The sequence below is a fragment of the Chiloscyllium plagiosum genome, chromosome 19 (assembly GCF_004010195.1).
Source record: "Chiloscyllium plagiosum isolate BGI_BamShark_2017 chromosome 19, ASM401019v2, whole genome shotgun sequence".
Lineage (NCBI taxonomy): Eukaryota > Metazoa > Chordata > Chondrichthyes > Orectolobiformes > Hemiscylliidae > Chiloscyllium > Chiloscyllium plagiosum.
In genome coordinates this window covers 64,156,910-64,174,197 of record NC_057728.1, presented here as the reverse complement: position 1 = coordinate 64,174,197, position 17,288 = coordinate 64,156,910, and the positions used below count along the sequence as shown (strand labels likewise).

At 44.1% G+C, this 17,288-nt stretch overlaps 1 protein-coding gene across 3 annotated transcripts in view; it reads right to left on the bottom strand.

Moving 5' to 3' along the window:
- Positions 1–1,201: 1,201 nt before the first annotated feature.
- Positions 1,202–17,288, bottom strand: part of dram1 (DNA-damage regulated autophagy modulator 1) — a 31,422-nt gene continuing 15,335 nt past the window's right edge. The window contains exons 5-7 of one of the 3 annotated variants that reach the window (XM_043708750.1): positions 9,046–9,104; positions 5,653–5,745; positions 1,202–2,291 (exon numbers count right to left, since the gene is read on the bottom strand). In XM_043708750.1, coding sequence (XP_043564685.1) covers positions 2,238–2,291; positions 5,653–5,745; positions 9,046–9,104 — 206 coding nt within the window. In that variant the 3' untranslated portion in view covers positions 1,202–2,237. Of the gene's footprint in view, positions 2,292–3,146; positions 5,746–9,045; positions 9,105–17,288 lie in introns of those variants that run through there. The other 2 variants (XM_043708749.1, XM_043708748.1) reach the window with 2 other exon arrangements.

The window sequence follows — 17,288 nt, the reverse complement described above, 5'->3', positions numbered from 1 at the left end:
CAAATCTTGCTTTGGCAGATGGTGGAATTTGAATTCAAGTAAATCTGGAATTAAGAGTCCAATGGTGACCATGAAACCATTACTAATTGTCGGGAAAAACCCATCCGACTCATTAATGCCCTTCCGGGAAAGAAACTGCCATCCTTACCTGGTTTGGCCTACATGTGACTCCAGACCCACAGCAATGTAGTTGAGACATAACTGCCCTCTGAGCGATTAGGGATGGGCAATAAATGCTGGCCCAGCCAGCAACACCAACATCCCGTGAGAGAATAAGTAAAATAAACTTCTCATTCCTCCATGGTCTTGCCTTTTCCTTTCAATGAGATTTCCCCAGCCTCTGAAATCTCTGTGCTCCTTCAGTCCTGGCCTTCTGCACGTGCTTAATTTTAATCAGGTGCTCAGTGTTTAGAACTTGAGCTCTGGCATTCCTTCCTTAAGCCTCTCCATGTCCTTCTCCTCCTCCAGGGTGTTCCTTAAAAATTACACCTTTAACTATCTGAAGATCTCCCCCTAACGTTTTCTCAAATGTGTGAAAAACATAAAATCTTCATAGAATCCCTACAGTGTGAAAACAGGCCCTTCAGCCCAACAAGTTCACACTGACCCTCTGAAGGGTAACCCACCCAGACCCATTCCTCTACATTTACCCCTGACTAATGCACCAAACCTACACATTATGGACAATTATAGCATGGCCAATCTGCCCTAACCTGCACATTGTTGGTCTGTGGGAGGAAATTGGAGCACCAGGTAGAAACCCACACATACACAGGGAGAATGTTAAAACTCCACACAGACAGTCACCCAAGGCTGGAATTGAACCTGGCTCCTTAGCTCTGTGAGGCAGCAGTGCTAACCACTGAGCCACCGTGCCAGAGGCAAGAGTAGGGTCTTTCAACCTGCTCCTCCCTTCAATATAATCATGGATGATTCTCCTACCTCAATGCCGTATTCCCACTTTCTTCCAATATTCCTGATGACTTTAAAATCTAAAAATGTATACAGGCCCTGTTGAACCAATCTCCTCATAAGGCAGTCTTGCTATCCCCAACATTAGCCTAGTGAACCTCCACTGCACTTCCTCAATGGCAAATATATTCTCTCTTCGGTAGCCATGACTTGGACGGACAAAGTCAAAAGTCACGCGACACCAAGTTATAGTCCAACAAGTTTATTTGAAATCACAAGCTTTCGGAGCCCTGCTTCAAAAGCTTGTGATTTCAAATAAACCTCTTGGACTATAACCTGGTGTCATGTGATTTCTGACTTTCTTAGGTAGCGACACTAAAACCACACATAATAATGTGATCTCACCAAGGTCACAGTATAACTCAGTAAGGCAGTCCTACTTCTGAACTCAAATCCTTTTGTAGTGTGTGTTAGATCAAGTACCTTGGGAATATTTAGCAATGTTAAAGGCACAAGAAAAGTTGTTGTAAACAGAGTCTTAAATGTCATGCTTCAAGTACTCTGAGGACAGCAGCTGTGCTTTCACATTTGAGGTACAAGTGTGAATCTTGCTCTTTGCAGTTTGAGTGCTGAACTTTTCCAGTCAGTACTATAACGTCACAATGTGACAGGAAAAGGACAAAGGTCAAGGAGGTGACTGCAACTGCAGAACAACCATCTTACATTAGCTGCTCGAATGCTCAGTGAACTTAAGATCCAATCGGTTTCTGTTTGTGGTATTTAAACAATCTTAAGGCTAGGTCTTTTGGATTCTGGTTGTTATTCTACCAATGGGTTGATGCAGATTGACTGATCATGATTCAGAAGCTAGCTAGATTACTTTTGAAGGAATAATGATATGCAAAGCAAGTTTAAAATAGTGAAACATCTTGAGGAAGTTCACAGTCGGAGTTATATTTGCACTGGGTTGGGTGATGCTGGAATACCCTTCACCTCTCAGATATCTTAAGATGCAAACTCTGGAATTCCATTCATAAACCTCTGCATTAAGTGTACTGGGGGTCACCTCCCCAAGGTCTCCTGCTTTCACTCAGTTCCTGATAACATTCCTGTGAAGGACCTCTCAATGTTTCACTACTTTAAAAGGCGCAATATAAATGCAAGTTACTGTTGTAAGAAGTATTACATATGAGTGGCTTATAATGGAATAACATAGAAACTATTAAAAAGGAAACGCAAGGATATTGATGGGTGCCTTCACTTTCCCTAGACCGGTAAATGTTTCCTGAATATGAGAGAGCAGTGCTCTTTTGGGAAATATTTTATCATTCATTCTGAGAGTCTTGAAGTAACACGACCTTTACCCTTACAGTGAATGTCTGTTGAAGAAAAAAGAAATTGACTCTCAGTGGTTCACACAAGCATCTTCTATACCCAGCAAGCTCACAGCTAACAGCACAGGCTGTTGATCAATATCACAACTTAGAAATGTTTTTTAAAAAGGCTGGCAGAACATTTACCACCATCTCCCCACCCCCACCACCTCCTCCCCACCCTGGCCACCCCTGCACTTAATAGAAGCAGCCTCGCCTCTGAGGCAGAGGACAGTGGAATTTACACCCTGCCCCTGCAGCCTGAGCCTGTATCTCGGCTGACACTCTGGGTGCAGTACTGAATGAGGGCTGCACCCATAGATGATATCTTTGAGATGAGACTCAAAGCAAGCCCTGCCTGCTTTCTTAGATAAATGTGGAAGATTGCACAGCACTATTCCAACAGCAGAGGATTTCTCCAATGTTTAACCTTCAGGCTATATCTCTAAAGCTGATTTCCTGTTCATTGCCTCTTAGCTATTTGGGAGAACTTGCTGTGTACACATTGCTATGTCTCCTATAAGGCCAACATCTATATTTCTAAAGGTAACTGATTGGCTTAAAGTACTTTATAGCAAGTGACATGAAAGGTGTATCATTAGTCAATATACATGTTAATATGGTGGGACTGTCAGCTGGGTGCAGATTTGTGGATGGAGGTTAATCTTTAAGGTGGAGTTTGAGACTCCTGCTGTTTGGCCCTATCAAACTTATTTGCTTTTCTATCTCTCACTTGCAGCTTCTTGCACATCTCTATTCCTAACTCCCCCACCACAATCAGCTGCCTATCATTCATCACTCCTGATGAAGGGCTTATGCCCAAAACGTCGACTCTCCTGCTCCTCGGATACTGCCTGACCGGCTGTGCTCTTCCAGCACCACACTTTTTGACTCACAATCAGCTGCCTAGCCTAACCTTTGGAATTCCCTTTCTAAATATCTCCACCCCTCTACCCAACCCCCAAAGCTCTTTTAAGTCCCAACTTAAACCTCACTCTTTGACCAAGCTTTTGGTCATCTTTTCACTTATCTTTCCTTCAACAGTATTCATCTGTTAGTCATAACGGTACAGGAGATGCTTGACTATAAATCCAGTTCAAATCCCACCAAGACAGTTTATAAATGTGGATTTAATCTTTCAGAATTCTTGTCTCTTGCCATTACAAGTGACTGTGAAGTTGTTGTGAAAATCCAACTGGATCATTCCTTTAACGAAGAGAATTGTAATGGATCTCTCTCAACATCACCAAAATAAATTTACTGGTAATTATCTCCTTCGTGGGAGCTTGCTATGCATTAATTGGCTACTATGCTTCCTTCATTGCAGTGGTAACTACATTTCAAAAGACTTCATCGGCTGTGAAACACTCTGGGATATGCTGAGATTATAAAAGTTCAGGCCTCTTTTCCGTTATGTGACTCAGTTTCCCACGCCAACTTGTCTAATGCCTGTGCCAGGGATGGAAATCACAGGCCCCTGCTAATGGCTTAGGTTCCTGTTCCCAACCTCAATCTGATCATGACCCAATCACAAAGGTCTCTGCCCTGGTTAATGTTAACTGTTAAACTAAACAGACTTTAGGACTGTTATCCAAGCACTCTCAGTGATTCCAAGAGAAACCATCAATTCTGGAGATTAAGCCAGGGATGGGCAACACAATGGGGGTGCCACATCTAAAGACAAGCAAGCTATAAATCCACCACGGTTATCTCCAGAGGGGAACAGCAGGGTAATAAGTGGGGAGAGTATGTTCCCTTCTATATCTCTCAATTTAAGAATTTTTAATGTAGTTTCTGGACTAATTATTTCCTAGCTCAGTAACAGTTGGGTGCACAGGAATGCTTGAACAGCAAAGAATGAGGAAACAAACAAGTTGGCTTTGGTGTAAGGAGTGAAGTAATGAGAATTCCATGAGATTGGGATGGGAGAGGGGAAGGGCTGAGACTTTCCACTTATTATAAAGGGAATGTGTTTATATGAAAAGTTTGGAGGGGAAGTATTGATGAAAACTTGGGAGCCCAGTCCGAGATGCCCAGCAACATTTATTCTGGTAATCCAGTGGCACAGCTTGGAGGAACCGACCTGGTCAAGTACCACTCCTTATTTGTTCATGTGATGTGGGCATTGCCCATCCCTAACTGCCCTTGAGGAGGTGGTGCTGAGCTGCATGGCTGTCCCTGAGGCATAGATAGACCGCCAGAGGTCTGGTTCCAAGTCACGTTAATGTGTGGTTTGGAGGGGAATGTGATCTATTGTACTATCAAAGGAAGCCTGGAGAGTTGCTGCACTTCATCTTCCAGATGTTGCAAGCTGTCACGAAGGATATAGGGAATCTACAAAAGGTTATAAGATTGGTTAAGTAAATCGGTAAAATTTGTCAGGTGGATTATAATGTACGAAGATATGAGGTTGTATACTTTGGTAGGGAGAATAGCAAAGCAGAATATCATTTAAATGAAGACAGACTGCATATGCTGTGATACATGTTCTGTTACATGAGTGATGTAAAGTTAGCATGCAGATTCAGCAAGTAATTAGGAAGGCAATGGCCTGTTGCCCTTTTTTTGCAAGGGAATCATTTGCAAAGGTTTTGCTATACGACTGTGCGGGACATTGGTGAGACTCCACTTGGATTACTGTATACAGTTCTGGTCTACTGACTTAAGGAGGGATGGACTTGCATCGTCAGCAAATCAAAGAAGGTTCACTCCATTGATTTCTGGGATGAAGGAGTTGTCTTATGAGGGAAAGTTGAGCAGGTTGAGTCATTATTCATTGGAGCTTAGAAGTTTGAGAGATGTACTTAATGAGATATTTAAGATTTTGCAGGAGCTTGAATGGCTGGAGGCTGAGAAGATGTTTCCCCTCTGGAGGAAATCTAGATCTCCTGGTGGGGGGGTCTGAATTATATATTGAGTCTCATTTAATGTGGCGATAAGGAAAATTTTCTTCTCTGAGAATACCTAGCCTTCAGAACTGTCTTCCCCAGAGAGCACTGGAGGCGGGATCATTGATTACATTCAAGGCCAGGTTGGACTTTTTATCAGTAAGGAAGTTGAGGGTTATTGGAGATGTGCAGGTAAACAGGGTCAATGGATCAAATGCATTATTGTTACTAGAGCTTTATGATCTCTGCATTGTGTCACAGTGGTCTCAGGTGTCCATCAGGAGGGGTTGCTTTGCTCCAAATTGTGTTGAACTTTGAGTGCTGTTGGAGAGACACTAAAAGAACAGATTTGCCTTTCACTATTGTCCAAATGCACTTTACAGATAATGAGATGCTTTTGAAATGTGGACACCGGTGTATGGAAGTTTAACTGCAACATGAAACAACATTATTCGTGAATATTTCAAACTAATTCTTACCTGAAACTCCTTGATGTAAGTTAGGAAGAAGAAATTAAAGCTGAATGCAACCAGCCACTCACACACTGCACTGGCCGCATGATAACCATAGCCCTAGGAAAGGGAGAGCAACATATTGAAGAAAATGATTTAACTACAATCTGCAACTAAAACATAATTCAAACAGATCTGAGGGACAGCAGCCAGGAGGTCACGCTTGATATGCATTAAGTTTAAAATCACACAGCACCAGGTTATAATCCAATAGGTTTATTTGGAAGCACCGGCTTTCAGAGCACTGTTCCTTCACCATGAAGGAGCAGTGCTCTGATAGCTAGTACCTCCAAATAAACCCGGTGTTGTGTAATTTCTAACTTTGTCTGTCCCAGCCCAACACCGGCTGCTCCACATCATTGACATGTTTTAGTCTTCAGTTTTTTCCCTTTAGCTCCAACTCAGATCAGAAAATAACAGGCTGGCTGCAAATAAGGAACACAATTTTCAGTCATTGAGGTTAAAGCTGTAGGTGACCCCCAGTACAAGTTCTAACCAGAGTGGAGGTGGTGATGGCATAGTAGCAGTACCACTGCACTAGTAACTCAGAGAGCCAGGTTAATGTTCTAGGGGCATGGGTTCAAATCCCACCAGGGCAAATTTGGATTTAAAAAAAGTAGCTAGCCCAATGGAATATGTCAATTGTAAAAACCCATCTGAACCCTAAATGCCCTTTACAGAGGAAGTCTGGCCTACATGTGACTCCAGACCCACAGCCCAGGCTCTCCTTTGAACAATGTGTAACAAATGTTGGTCTCACTAGTGACTGCCACATCTCATGGCCAAGTTTAATAAAAGGATGCTGAAGATTCACTGGTTGGAGGAACCCCTCACCCAAATCACTTCTGGGTATTATCAAAGTGATGTACTTTTATCATTATAATAGGAGGAGGCCATTCAGCCCTCAAAATGGTTCCAGCAGTCACTCAGTTAATGGCTCCTCTGTACCTCAAGTGTGTCTGCCCCTTATGGTCGTATACCCAACACCAAGTTTACCTTTCAGTTCATAATTGCTTTCCAACATGTGCTTCTTTGTAATGTATCAGTTTGATTAACTCAGATTTTTTTCAGGCAAAATATAATTTTAATAGTGTTCCAATAAATTCTTTTCATCAGCAAATACTAAGATTTAAACATTTTCTAAATGGCAAAGGTCAGCACAATTCATGTAGCTTCTCCTTCCTCCCAAATTCCAGTCTCTCTATTTGTTCATCTCCCTCTTGTCCTTTCCCCAGCCAAATCCCAATGCTTCCCAGCTTCCCCTGATCCCACTGCATCCCTCCCCAAGTCCCAATACTCATGGTCTCCTGTTGAGGTTTTGTTGTGTGAAGGTGAAACATTTTCTGTAACTATTGGCCCTCGTGCAGAGACCAATTTAGAAATTTTCAGTCAGTCAGTTTCTGATTTTGCAAAATCTTTTTCTTTGAATACAATTTTCAAGTAAGTTGAAGCCCATGTTGGAGTAAACTCTGGCTCATGTGGCCAGGGAAATGCAGGCTAGGTGGGTTGGCCATGGGAGATTCAGAGTGAAAGGGGGTGGGATGCTGTTCAGAGGGGCGGTATGGACAGGATGGGCAGATTGGCCTGCTATTGCACTCTCAGGGTTCTGTGCATATTCCAGGCTTGACATCAGAATGGAAATGTTTGTGTGCACAAATTGGACCACAATCTTTATAAGCAATTAATGTTTGTGGTTTCTAATTGTGCACAGAATTCTAAATTAGCAGTAACCCATGTTTGAAGCTCGTAAGTAACTTTAGCAGTGTGATTTATGTTCATTCAGCAGTCCATCCCAAACTTTATCCTATTATGGCCCTATTTTGGCTTGTCCCCAGAGTGTGGACAGTCAGAGAGGTGTGAGAACAGGAGTCTATTTAAACTGCAGGATTTTCAAAACAAAAAGCACTGACATTTTCACTGTGTTTTCAAATCAGGAATCTGGCCAGCGAGCCCACACCAACCATTTTAAAATGGCAATTTCTTAAAGGGGCGTCACAGCTGTTAGCATTCAATCAGTACCCGCAGGTAGCCATTCCTGCTTCAGAGTTCACAACCCTAAAATTTTGTCTTGCAACCCCTAAAACCCTTCTGTAGGGGAAAGGAGACTGAGATAGTAGGATTTTGTAACGAGAAGATGCACAACCCTGATTCAACTACTTACGCTATACACATGGCCCTGACTCAAACAGGATATGTCCAATGTTAATCTCACCCTCCAACTGGTAACATATGTGGGAAGCCAATGTTACACACATCCAATTTACTCATTGGTTTAATCACAGGCTTGGGGGTGGTGTTGGGTAAAATCAACACTGCCTCTTATTTTTTCAATTTCCCGACAGGCAGAATTCAGTCAACTGCCCTTATTCAGCACATCAACTGAAACTGAGGGGGTGTCCAAGTGATGAGTCTTAAGGTTGTGCCCAAATAAAAGCTGCAGATACTGCAGATGTCCGAAATCTGAAACAAACAACAGGGAACCATGCAAAAACTCAGCAAGTCTGCAGAGAGAGAAACAGATCGAGCGTGTTGAGTCTGATATACTTTCTTCAGAGAAATTCCAAAAAAAAGTCACACTGGACTCAAAAAAGAAACTCTCTTCTCAGATGCTGCCAGACCTGCTGAGTTTCTGTTTAAAATTGTGCCCATGTGTTTGGCTGCTTTTAATAACTTACCCACCAAGTGGTTATTCAGTATTAGAGCACAGTGCAGCCTGTGATCATTTGTCTGTTTTAAATAGTTTTCCCTCAAAGCTGGACTGTCCCATAGCCATGCAGATACAATACAGTTTCCCTTAAGTTATAGTGCATATGCCACTGTGTGAACAAACGTGGAGGTACCACACCTTTAAACAAATCACCCATACACTCTAAAAAACATCTGATAGGGTGTGCTGGCTTTGGATTTGTCTGATTCTCAAAATCAGTCGGGTAAAAATTGGAGAGTGACCCTGACAGGTGCGTAATGTGCTCTACTCAGTCACTGTCCATGTACAGTACAACCTTGATTATCTGAACGACATGGGCAGGCATTATTTTGTTCGGATAATCGAATGTTCGGATAACTGATCTGACTGGCACGGGGAGTAGCCCTAGCATCGGAACCTTGGGGTCTTGTTCGGATAATCCAAAGTTTGGATCGTCGATGTTTGGATAACCGAGGTTGTACTGTATAAATGTATAAAGCTCTCACTCTGTGCTCCCTCTTCCGGAACTGCGCAGCTACTCACACATTCCCACACGCAGGTCAGCCCCTTTAAGTTACTATGAGACTATGGCTGTCCAAAAATAATTAAAGGGATCAAATGCAATGGAAAGGAAGTGAAAAGATGTTTTGGTTGACAAACAGCCATGATGTTACCTGGTCTTCTGGTGTCAAATCCAGAGTTGAATTGTTGCTGAGGAAGTAACAGACAATCACTGGAAAAGGAAGAGGTCAAGGAAAATCAACACGGTTTCTGTCAAGTGTTGAAAGCCCGCAACCATGGGTTAGACCCTGCAGACACACTGTAAAATATGCAATAGTGAAGCCTGATCATTCCTCAATTTCAAAACGGAACCTTCTCCTCAGAAAGCAGAATACAATACTGCAGATGCTGGAAATCTGAAATAAAACAGAAAGTGTGAGAAATACTCAGCAAGTCTGGCAGCATCTGGAGAGAAAGGAACAGGGTTTACCTTCCTGGTATGTGACCTTACGCCAGAGCTGAGAACTGTTAGAAATGTCATTGGTCTTGAACAAGGGCCGGAAGGGACAATGACAAAAAGTGTGTAATAAAACAGGAGATAGGAAAACTGAATAACGGAAAGGTTGGTCCTCCAAGGCCAAAGAGAATGGTGGTGGTACAAGCGAAGATGTGTCTACACCAGATGAACTGCTCACAGGAAGGAAAAAACACAACATTTCTAAAGAAATGGAAACAAAATGGAGGTGGAGTTCATTGTCGGAAATTGCCAGAGTTTTATTGTTGTGTCGAAAGATGAGCTATTGTACCTCAAGTGTTTAGGCTGAGGAGAGTGATGTCAGTGCCACAGCACTTTGGAGAATTAAAATGACAGGTCAACAGAAATTTGGGATCATGCTTGCAGACTGAATGGAGCTGTTCAGCAGTGGACACCCAACTTGTGTTTGTCTCTCCAATGACGAGGATACCACATTGTAGACAGTGAACAATGCAGAGTGGATTGAAAGGAAGATGCCAGGAGAAAGTGTATTGCACAGCGAGGAGAGAGAAGGTGGAAGGGCAGGAATTACGTCTCCTGTGTGCTCGTGGAAAGGTACCCTGGGAAGGGTTGGGGTAGTAGGGTTAACTGAGGAGCGGACCAAGTTATGGGAATGGTCCCTTAGAATGCTGAAAGGGGAGGGGACGATGGATTTGGTGATGCCTCAAGTTGGAGCTCGTGAACAATGATCAGTTGAACAGAGAGGCTGGTGGGTGGGAAGGTGAGGGTAAGCAGAAACTGATCATGATTCTGGGAGGGACAACGAGGTGTAAGGGCAGAAGTTTGGAAAATGTAGTACAATTAGAATTCCTACGGCATGGAAACTGGCCCTTCAGCCCAGCAAGTCCACACTGACCCTCCGAAGAGTAACCCAACCAGATCTGTTTCCCTATTACTCTACATTTATCCCTGACTAATGCATCTAACCTACACATCTCTGAACACTTTGGGCAATCCAGCATGGCCAATCCACCTCAGCTGCACATCTTTGGATTGTAGGAAAAAACTAGAGCACCCAGAGGAAACCCACGCAGACACAGGGAGAATGTGCAAACTCCACACAGACAGTCACCCGACACTAGAATCAAACCTGGGACCCTGGTGCTGTGAGGCAGCCGTGCTAACCACTGAGCCACCTTGCCGTCCCAAGTAGACTTGGAGGAGGCTCTATCGTCAATGGCAGAGGGGGAGAAGAGGGAAAGGGGAAATAAAGAAGATACCTCAGGTACACTATAGTGGAAGGTTTGACCGAACTGGCTGGACTGGATTCCTTACATGACTCATGTTCCAAACAATTGAAGGGGGCAGCTAGAGGCTCAACAACTCTTTGCTGAGACACTTGTTTGTAGATTCAGGAGCATCAGTGGATAAAGACAAGCTCAGATCTAAAAGCCGCCCAGTTCCAGCCTTCACTAAAGGCTCCCACACTCAATGATTGAGGATGAATCTCCAGCCTATCCCAACAAGGCCTCTGAAGCAGAGGGCTTGGGATCCAGGGTTGGATGCTCCCTATAATGGGAGAAGCACCAATACCAGCCCAAGTGGAGACAGCTGACCGAAGCTTAGCATGTGGGACAGAGCGAGGGCTGCATTGCCACAGGAATTGTCTTACAATCTGAGTTCGACACCAAGGTCACATCTGGGTTAGCGTTAGGGTTGGCAGGGGAGGGGAGATTCTGATTGAAATGTTCAACATTCTAACAGGGCTGGATAGACTACATGCATGGAAGATGTTTCCTCAAGGTGGGAATTCGAGAATCAGAGACAGAATCTCAGGCTACAGGGTAGGCCATTCAGGACTGAGATAAGGGAATTTCTTCTATCAAAGGATAGTGATCCGGTGGAATTCACTCCCACAGAAATGTGTGGAGGGCAAGTCACTAAACACATTCAAGAAAGGGAGAGATACATTGCTATATTTGAAAGGGATTGAAGGGTCTAGAGAAAGTAGGCATATGTCATTGAAATAGAGGATTGGCCATGACCATATTGAATGGTGGATCAGGCTTGAAGGGAGTCCTGCTGCTAGTTTTGATGTTTAATACAATGTACAATGTCTAATAATTAATCTGTCATGATTCAGTGTCAGCTATTTTGAGAGAATTGACAGCAACGTGTCTGCTCACACCCATTACTCAAAACATCCAGTCAGAAGGACATATCTGTCATATATCAGTGACTTAACCCAAAAGCTTCAAGCTTACTGACAATGGCTAATATGTGGAAAAAAAACACAGATGGTTTGCTGATGTTAAAAAAACATTCAGTTGCATGTGTAGAAAGTTCCAATATTTCTGGATGTACGGGACAAAAGGCTTCAAGTCTGAACGACTGCACAGAACTGAAGAAAGCTCTGAGCTGAAGCAGACTTGGCGTGATTGGGATCATTTGCATATTGAGAGCAGAAGGTTGTGGTTCAAAAGCCGTTTTGAGGAGATATTGTGACAAACTCTCCCGCACTGAGCTGAAGGAATGCCACCCTAGCAGCGACACCCACTTTTCAGTTTGGACAGTCAATAAACATGAATGCAAAAATCCCATGGCACTATTTCTTTAAAAGGTTGTGCAGTTTTACCTTTGTTCCACAACCAAACTGTACTGGAGATGATGAGGTGGTTATTGAGGGAGTTTGCAGCATGCATTTGGCTGCTACATTTCCTGCATTAGAACAGGGGCTGCCCCTCAAAGGAAAATCACTCGACTGGCTTCTGGGATGTGCCAAGGCTGGGATAAGTACTGGAGAAATGCAAATCCTTCTTTCTTTGAATGAGACATGAAGCTAGATCCAATCTGTCTGTTCAAGTGGACGTGAAGGTTTGAAGACCAGACATTCCTCCCAGCGCCCCTGGTGAACACTGCTTCTAAAACCAAAACCACTAAGAGAAGGAATATTGTGCTGCTCACCTCCTTGCTGCTTCCATTTACCTGTACCGGTTTATGTTTTTGCTGCTGTTTACCTATTATTTACTATCTATGCTACTTAACTCTGTGATTTGCCTGTATTTCTCGCAAGATAAAGCTTTTCACTGTGCCTCGGTACACGTGACAATAAATTCAATTCAATTCTGCTTGCAAGATAGCTCATGTGTTGCCAACACAACTGCAGTGAAAATGATTGTGAAAGACATTGGGACACTGACAGATGCTCAAATGCAGGGTATTCATTTCAGGTTTCTGTTTTGTAACTTCCTGCAGCAGACTATAAGAGACTGAGCCACGGTCTGGGAAATAGAACATAGAGCAGTACAGCACAGGAACAGATTGACAACGGTTCCAGTATTTTACTGAGCCTGATTATTTAGGAAGTTTTGGCTGTGAAATCTAATGGTAGAATTGTAAGCACAGTTTCAATAGCCTAATATCCACTCAATGCTTTCCCCCTGCTTGATCTTCATGATGCCGAATGAATGCTTTACTGATCTGCTCTGTTTCTCCAAGAACCCCCTGGAGAGAGCTCCTAATAACGATGGGCTGCACCACATGAGAATGCTTCCAAGTTTCTGAGACTGGCAGATAGTGTTAATCACAGAGGAGAGGACAGGAGTCCACAATTAGATTAGATTCCCTACAGTATGGAAACAGGCCCTTCGGCCCAACAAGTCCACACCGACCCTCCGAAGAGCAACCCAGCCATTCCCCTACATTTACCCATGATTAATCCACCTAACACTATGGACAATTTAGCATGGCTGATGCACCTGACCTGCACATCTTTGGACTGTGGGAGGAAACCGGAGCACCCGGAGGAAACCCACTCAGACACGGGGAGAACGTGCAAACTCCGCACAGACAGTTGCGCGAGCTGGAAATCAAACCCGGGTCCCTGGTGCTGTAAGGCAGCAGTGCTAACCACTGAGCCACCGTGCCGCCCACGCATTCTCCAACACATAGATACAAGACAAGACAGGACTTACCAAACAATGACAGGGCCTGAAGAAGTTGCCTCATTAAAGATCTCCAGCTGTTCAACAGGCTACTCATTCTCTGACTTAGACAGTTGTGAACTTTCTGAATTCTCTATTACAGAGGGCTGTAGAAGTTTATTGTAGAGATTGATTGATTTTTGTTCACCAGTGATATATAGGGTTATCGTGATAGTAAAAGACATCAAAGTGTTTGATCAAACATGATCATGTTGAATGGCAGGGCAGGCTCAATGGGCTGAATGGCCTACTCCTGTTTCTGTGTTCATCTGGTTGAATCTCCCAACTTTGCAGACTATGCATTTCCTTCCATTCTGAATTCAGTTATTGTGGGTTTGACCAGATCCTCTAGTCAACTAATATCTAACCCCACCCCTTTGTAGTTCAGATCCTTTGAAATAAAGGCCTTCATTCCATTATGTTCAATGGACAGTGCAGGAGGGCATGCCAGGAGTAGCACCAGGCATACCTGACAATGACTTGTCAATCTGCTGAAGCTACCGAACAGGACTACATGCTTGCCAAACAGCATAAGCAGCAAGAGGTAGACAAAGCTAAGCGATCTCACAGCCAATAGGTTAGATCTAAGCTCTGCCGACCTGCCACATCTACTTGTGAATGGTGGTAAAGGACTCACTGGAGGAGGAGATATCCCAATCCTCAATCATAGAGGAGCTCAGCACATCAGTGCATGAGATAAAGCAGAAGCATTTGCAACTATCTTCAGCCAGAAGTGCCGAGTGACTGATCCTCCTGCAGTAGTCCCCAGCTTTACAGATATCAGTCTTCAGCCAATTCAATTCACTCCACCTGATATGGAGAATCAGTTGGAGGCACTGGATATTGCAAAGGCTATGGACCCTGACAACATTCTGGCAATAGCACTGAAGACATGTGCTCCAGATCTTGCTGCTCCCCTAGTCAATCTCTTCCAGTACAGTTACAACACTGGCATCTACCCGACAATGTGTAAAATTGCCCGGGTATGCCCTTTACATAAAAAGCAGGACAGATCCAATCTGGGCAATTTCCACCCCATAGATCAACTTTCAATCATCAGTAAAGTGATGGAAGGTGTCACCAACAGTGCTATCAAGCAGCACCTGCTCAGCAATGACCTGCTCAGTGATGCCCAGTTTGGGTTCCACCAGGGACACTCAGCTCCTGACCTCATTCCAAACATGGACAAAAGAGCTGGATTCCAGAGGGGAGGGGAGGGGGACAGCCCTTGACATCAAGGCTGTATTCGACCGAGTGCGGCATCAAGGAGCACTAGCTAGACTGGAATCAATGGGAATCAGGTGCAATCTCTGTGCTGGTTAGAGTCATGAGTTTGGTGCTGGAAAAGCACATCAGGCCAATGCTGTGAAACATTGATTCTCCTGCTCCTCGGATGCTACCTGACCTGCTGTGCTTTTCCAGCAACACACTCTCAACTCTGATCTCCAGCATCTGCAGTCCTCACTTTGTTCTGGTTGGAGTCATACCTGACACACAGGAAGACCGTTGTGGTTGTTGGAAGTCAGGCATCTCAGAGCCAGGACATCTCTGCAGGAATTCCTCAGGGTAGCGTTCTAGTCCCAACTATCTTCAGCTGCTTCATCAATGACCTTCCCTCCATCATAAGGACAGAAGTGGGGATGTTCACCGATTTTTGCACAATGTTTAGTACTGTTCGCGACTCCTCAGATACTGAAGCAGTCCATGTTGAAGTGCAACAAGATTTTGACAATATCCGGGCTTGGGCCGATACGTGGGTTAAGTGCATGGTGCTGGAAAAGCTGGAAGATTCCTGATGAAGGGCTTATGCCCAAAACATCAATTCTCCTGCTCCTCAGATGCTGCCTGACCTGCTGTGCTTTTCCAGCAACACACTATCAACTCTGATCTCCAGCATCTACAGTCCTCACTTCCTCCTCCTGGGGCCAACACGTGGCAAGTAACATTCGCACCACACAAATACCAGGCTGTGACCATCACCAATAAGATACAATCTAACCACAGTGTTACCATCACTGAATCCCCCTACTATCAACACTGTAGGAGTTATCGTGAACTAGAAACTCAATTGCACTTGCCACATAAACACAGTGACTACAAGGGCAGGTCAGAGGCTAGGAACACTGCGGCAAGTAACTCACCTCCTGACTCCTCAAAGCCTCCACCATCTACATGGCCCATGTCAGGAGTGTGATGGAATATTCCCCACTTGCCTGGATGAGTGCAGCCCCAACAACACTCAAGAAGCTTGACACCATCCAGGCCAAAGCAGTCCTTGATTGGCACCACATTCACAAACATCAACTTGCTCCACCACCAATGCTCAGTAGCAGCAGTGTGAACCATCGATCAGATGCGCTGCAGAAATTCACCAAGGATCCTCAGACAGCACCTTCCAAACCCATGACCACTTTCATCTAGAAGGAAAAGAGCAACAGATACATGACAGCACCACTCCCTGAAGTTCCCCTCCAAGCCATTCACCATCCTGACTCGGATATATACCGCCATTTTTTTTAGTGTCATTGGGTCAAAATCATGGAATTCCCTCCCTAAGGGCATTGTGGGTCTACCTACAGCACATGGACTGCAGTGGTTCAAGAAGGCAGCTCACCCCCACCTTCTCAAGGGGCAACTAGGGACAGGCAATAAATACTGGTCCAGTTAGCAATACTCACATCCCACAGATGAAAACAAAATTAACCTTTCTAACAATGCTTTTTATCTGTTGACAAATGTTCGTGATTTTTGTATTCAGTCCGCTAAATCTATCTCCTCCTCCACAGTTCTTAGCTTCTAGAACATTCCCTGATAATATTTTTATTTGGCGTAAAGTTAGTGAGTTGTCACTTTACTGCTTTAAATGATTAACAGTACAGCAACACACTCCCTTTCAGTTTGAAAACTGAATCCTTTGACAAGCTCTGGACTGTCTCATTTCACCCACAGGAAATGATTGTGAATCATCAGCTTTGACTGTGGTATTTCAAAGACATTTTGCTAAATATTATTGGTCACGTAGCACGGGGTGTTTCCACTTAATGTGAAAGTAAGTCAGAGACAGTTCTCAATACTTATGAGAGCACAAAAGGTTCAGAAAACTCTGACTACTCCAGAATGTGTAGTACTCAAGGAGTGGATTTGTAGATTTCCATTAATCAGTTATCTTCCTGAGATTAATCATTGTTTTTCTGCTGTTCTGTATATTCCAAAGTAATCCAGGAATCTGCTGTTGGTTTCTACAAAAGAAATTATTCGTCTTCACCAATAAGTCTCCTAGGATGCTGCTCCCTGGAGTTCATACCCTCAGAATGTGGCCCCTGGTGTATGCAATGTTTCCAGTGAATCATAGAATCCCTGCAGTGTGGAAGCAGGCCATTCAGCCCATTAAGTCAGCACCGACCCTCTGAAGCACATTCTACCCTGATCCAATCCCAATCCTGCATTTTCATGGCCAATTCACCTAACCTGCACATCTTTGGACTGTGGGAGGAAACCCATACAGATTCAGGGATAACATGCAAACTCCACACAGTCACCCAAAGGTGGGATCAAACCTAGGACCCTAACACTGTGAGGCAGCAGTGCTAGCCACTGAGCCACCCTGCCACCCACTGAGTAAATTCCCAAACCAAAGCTAGAGTCATAAAGATGTACAGCATGGAAAAGACCCTTCGGTCCAACCCGTCCATGCTGATCAGATATCCCAACCCAATCTAGTCCCACCTGCCCTCCCCAACCCCTGGGAAAAGACTTCGCCTATTTATCCTATCCATGCCCCTCATAATTTTGTAAACCTCTATGAGGTCACCCCTCAGCCTCCGACGCTCCAAGGAAAACAGCCCCAGCCTGTTCAGCCTCTCCCTATAGCTCAAATCGTCGAACACTGGCAATATCCTTGTAAATCTTTTCTGAACCCTTTCAAATTTCACAATATCTTTCTGATAGGAAGGAGACC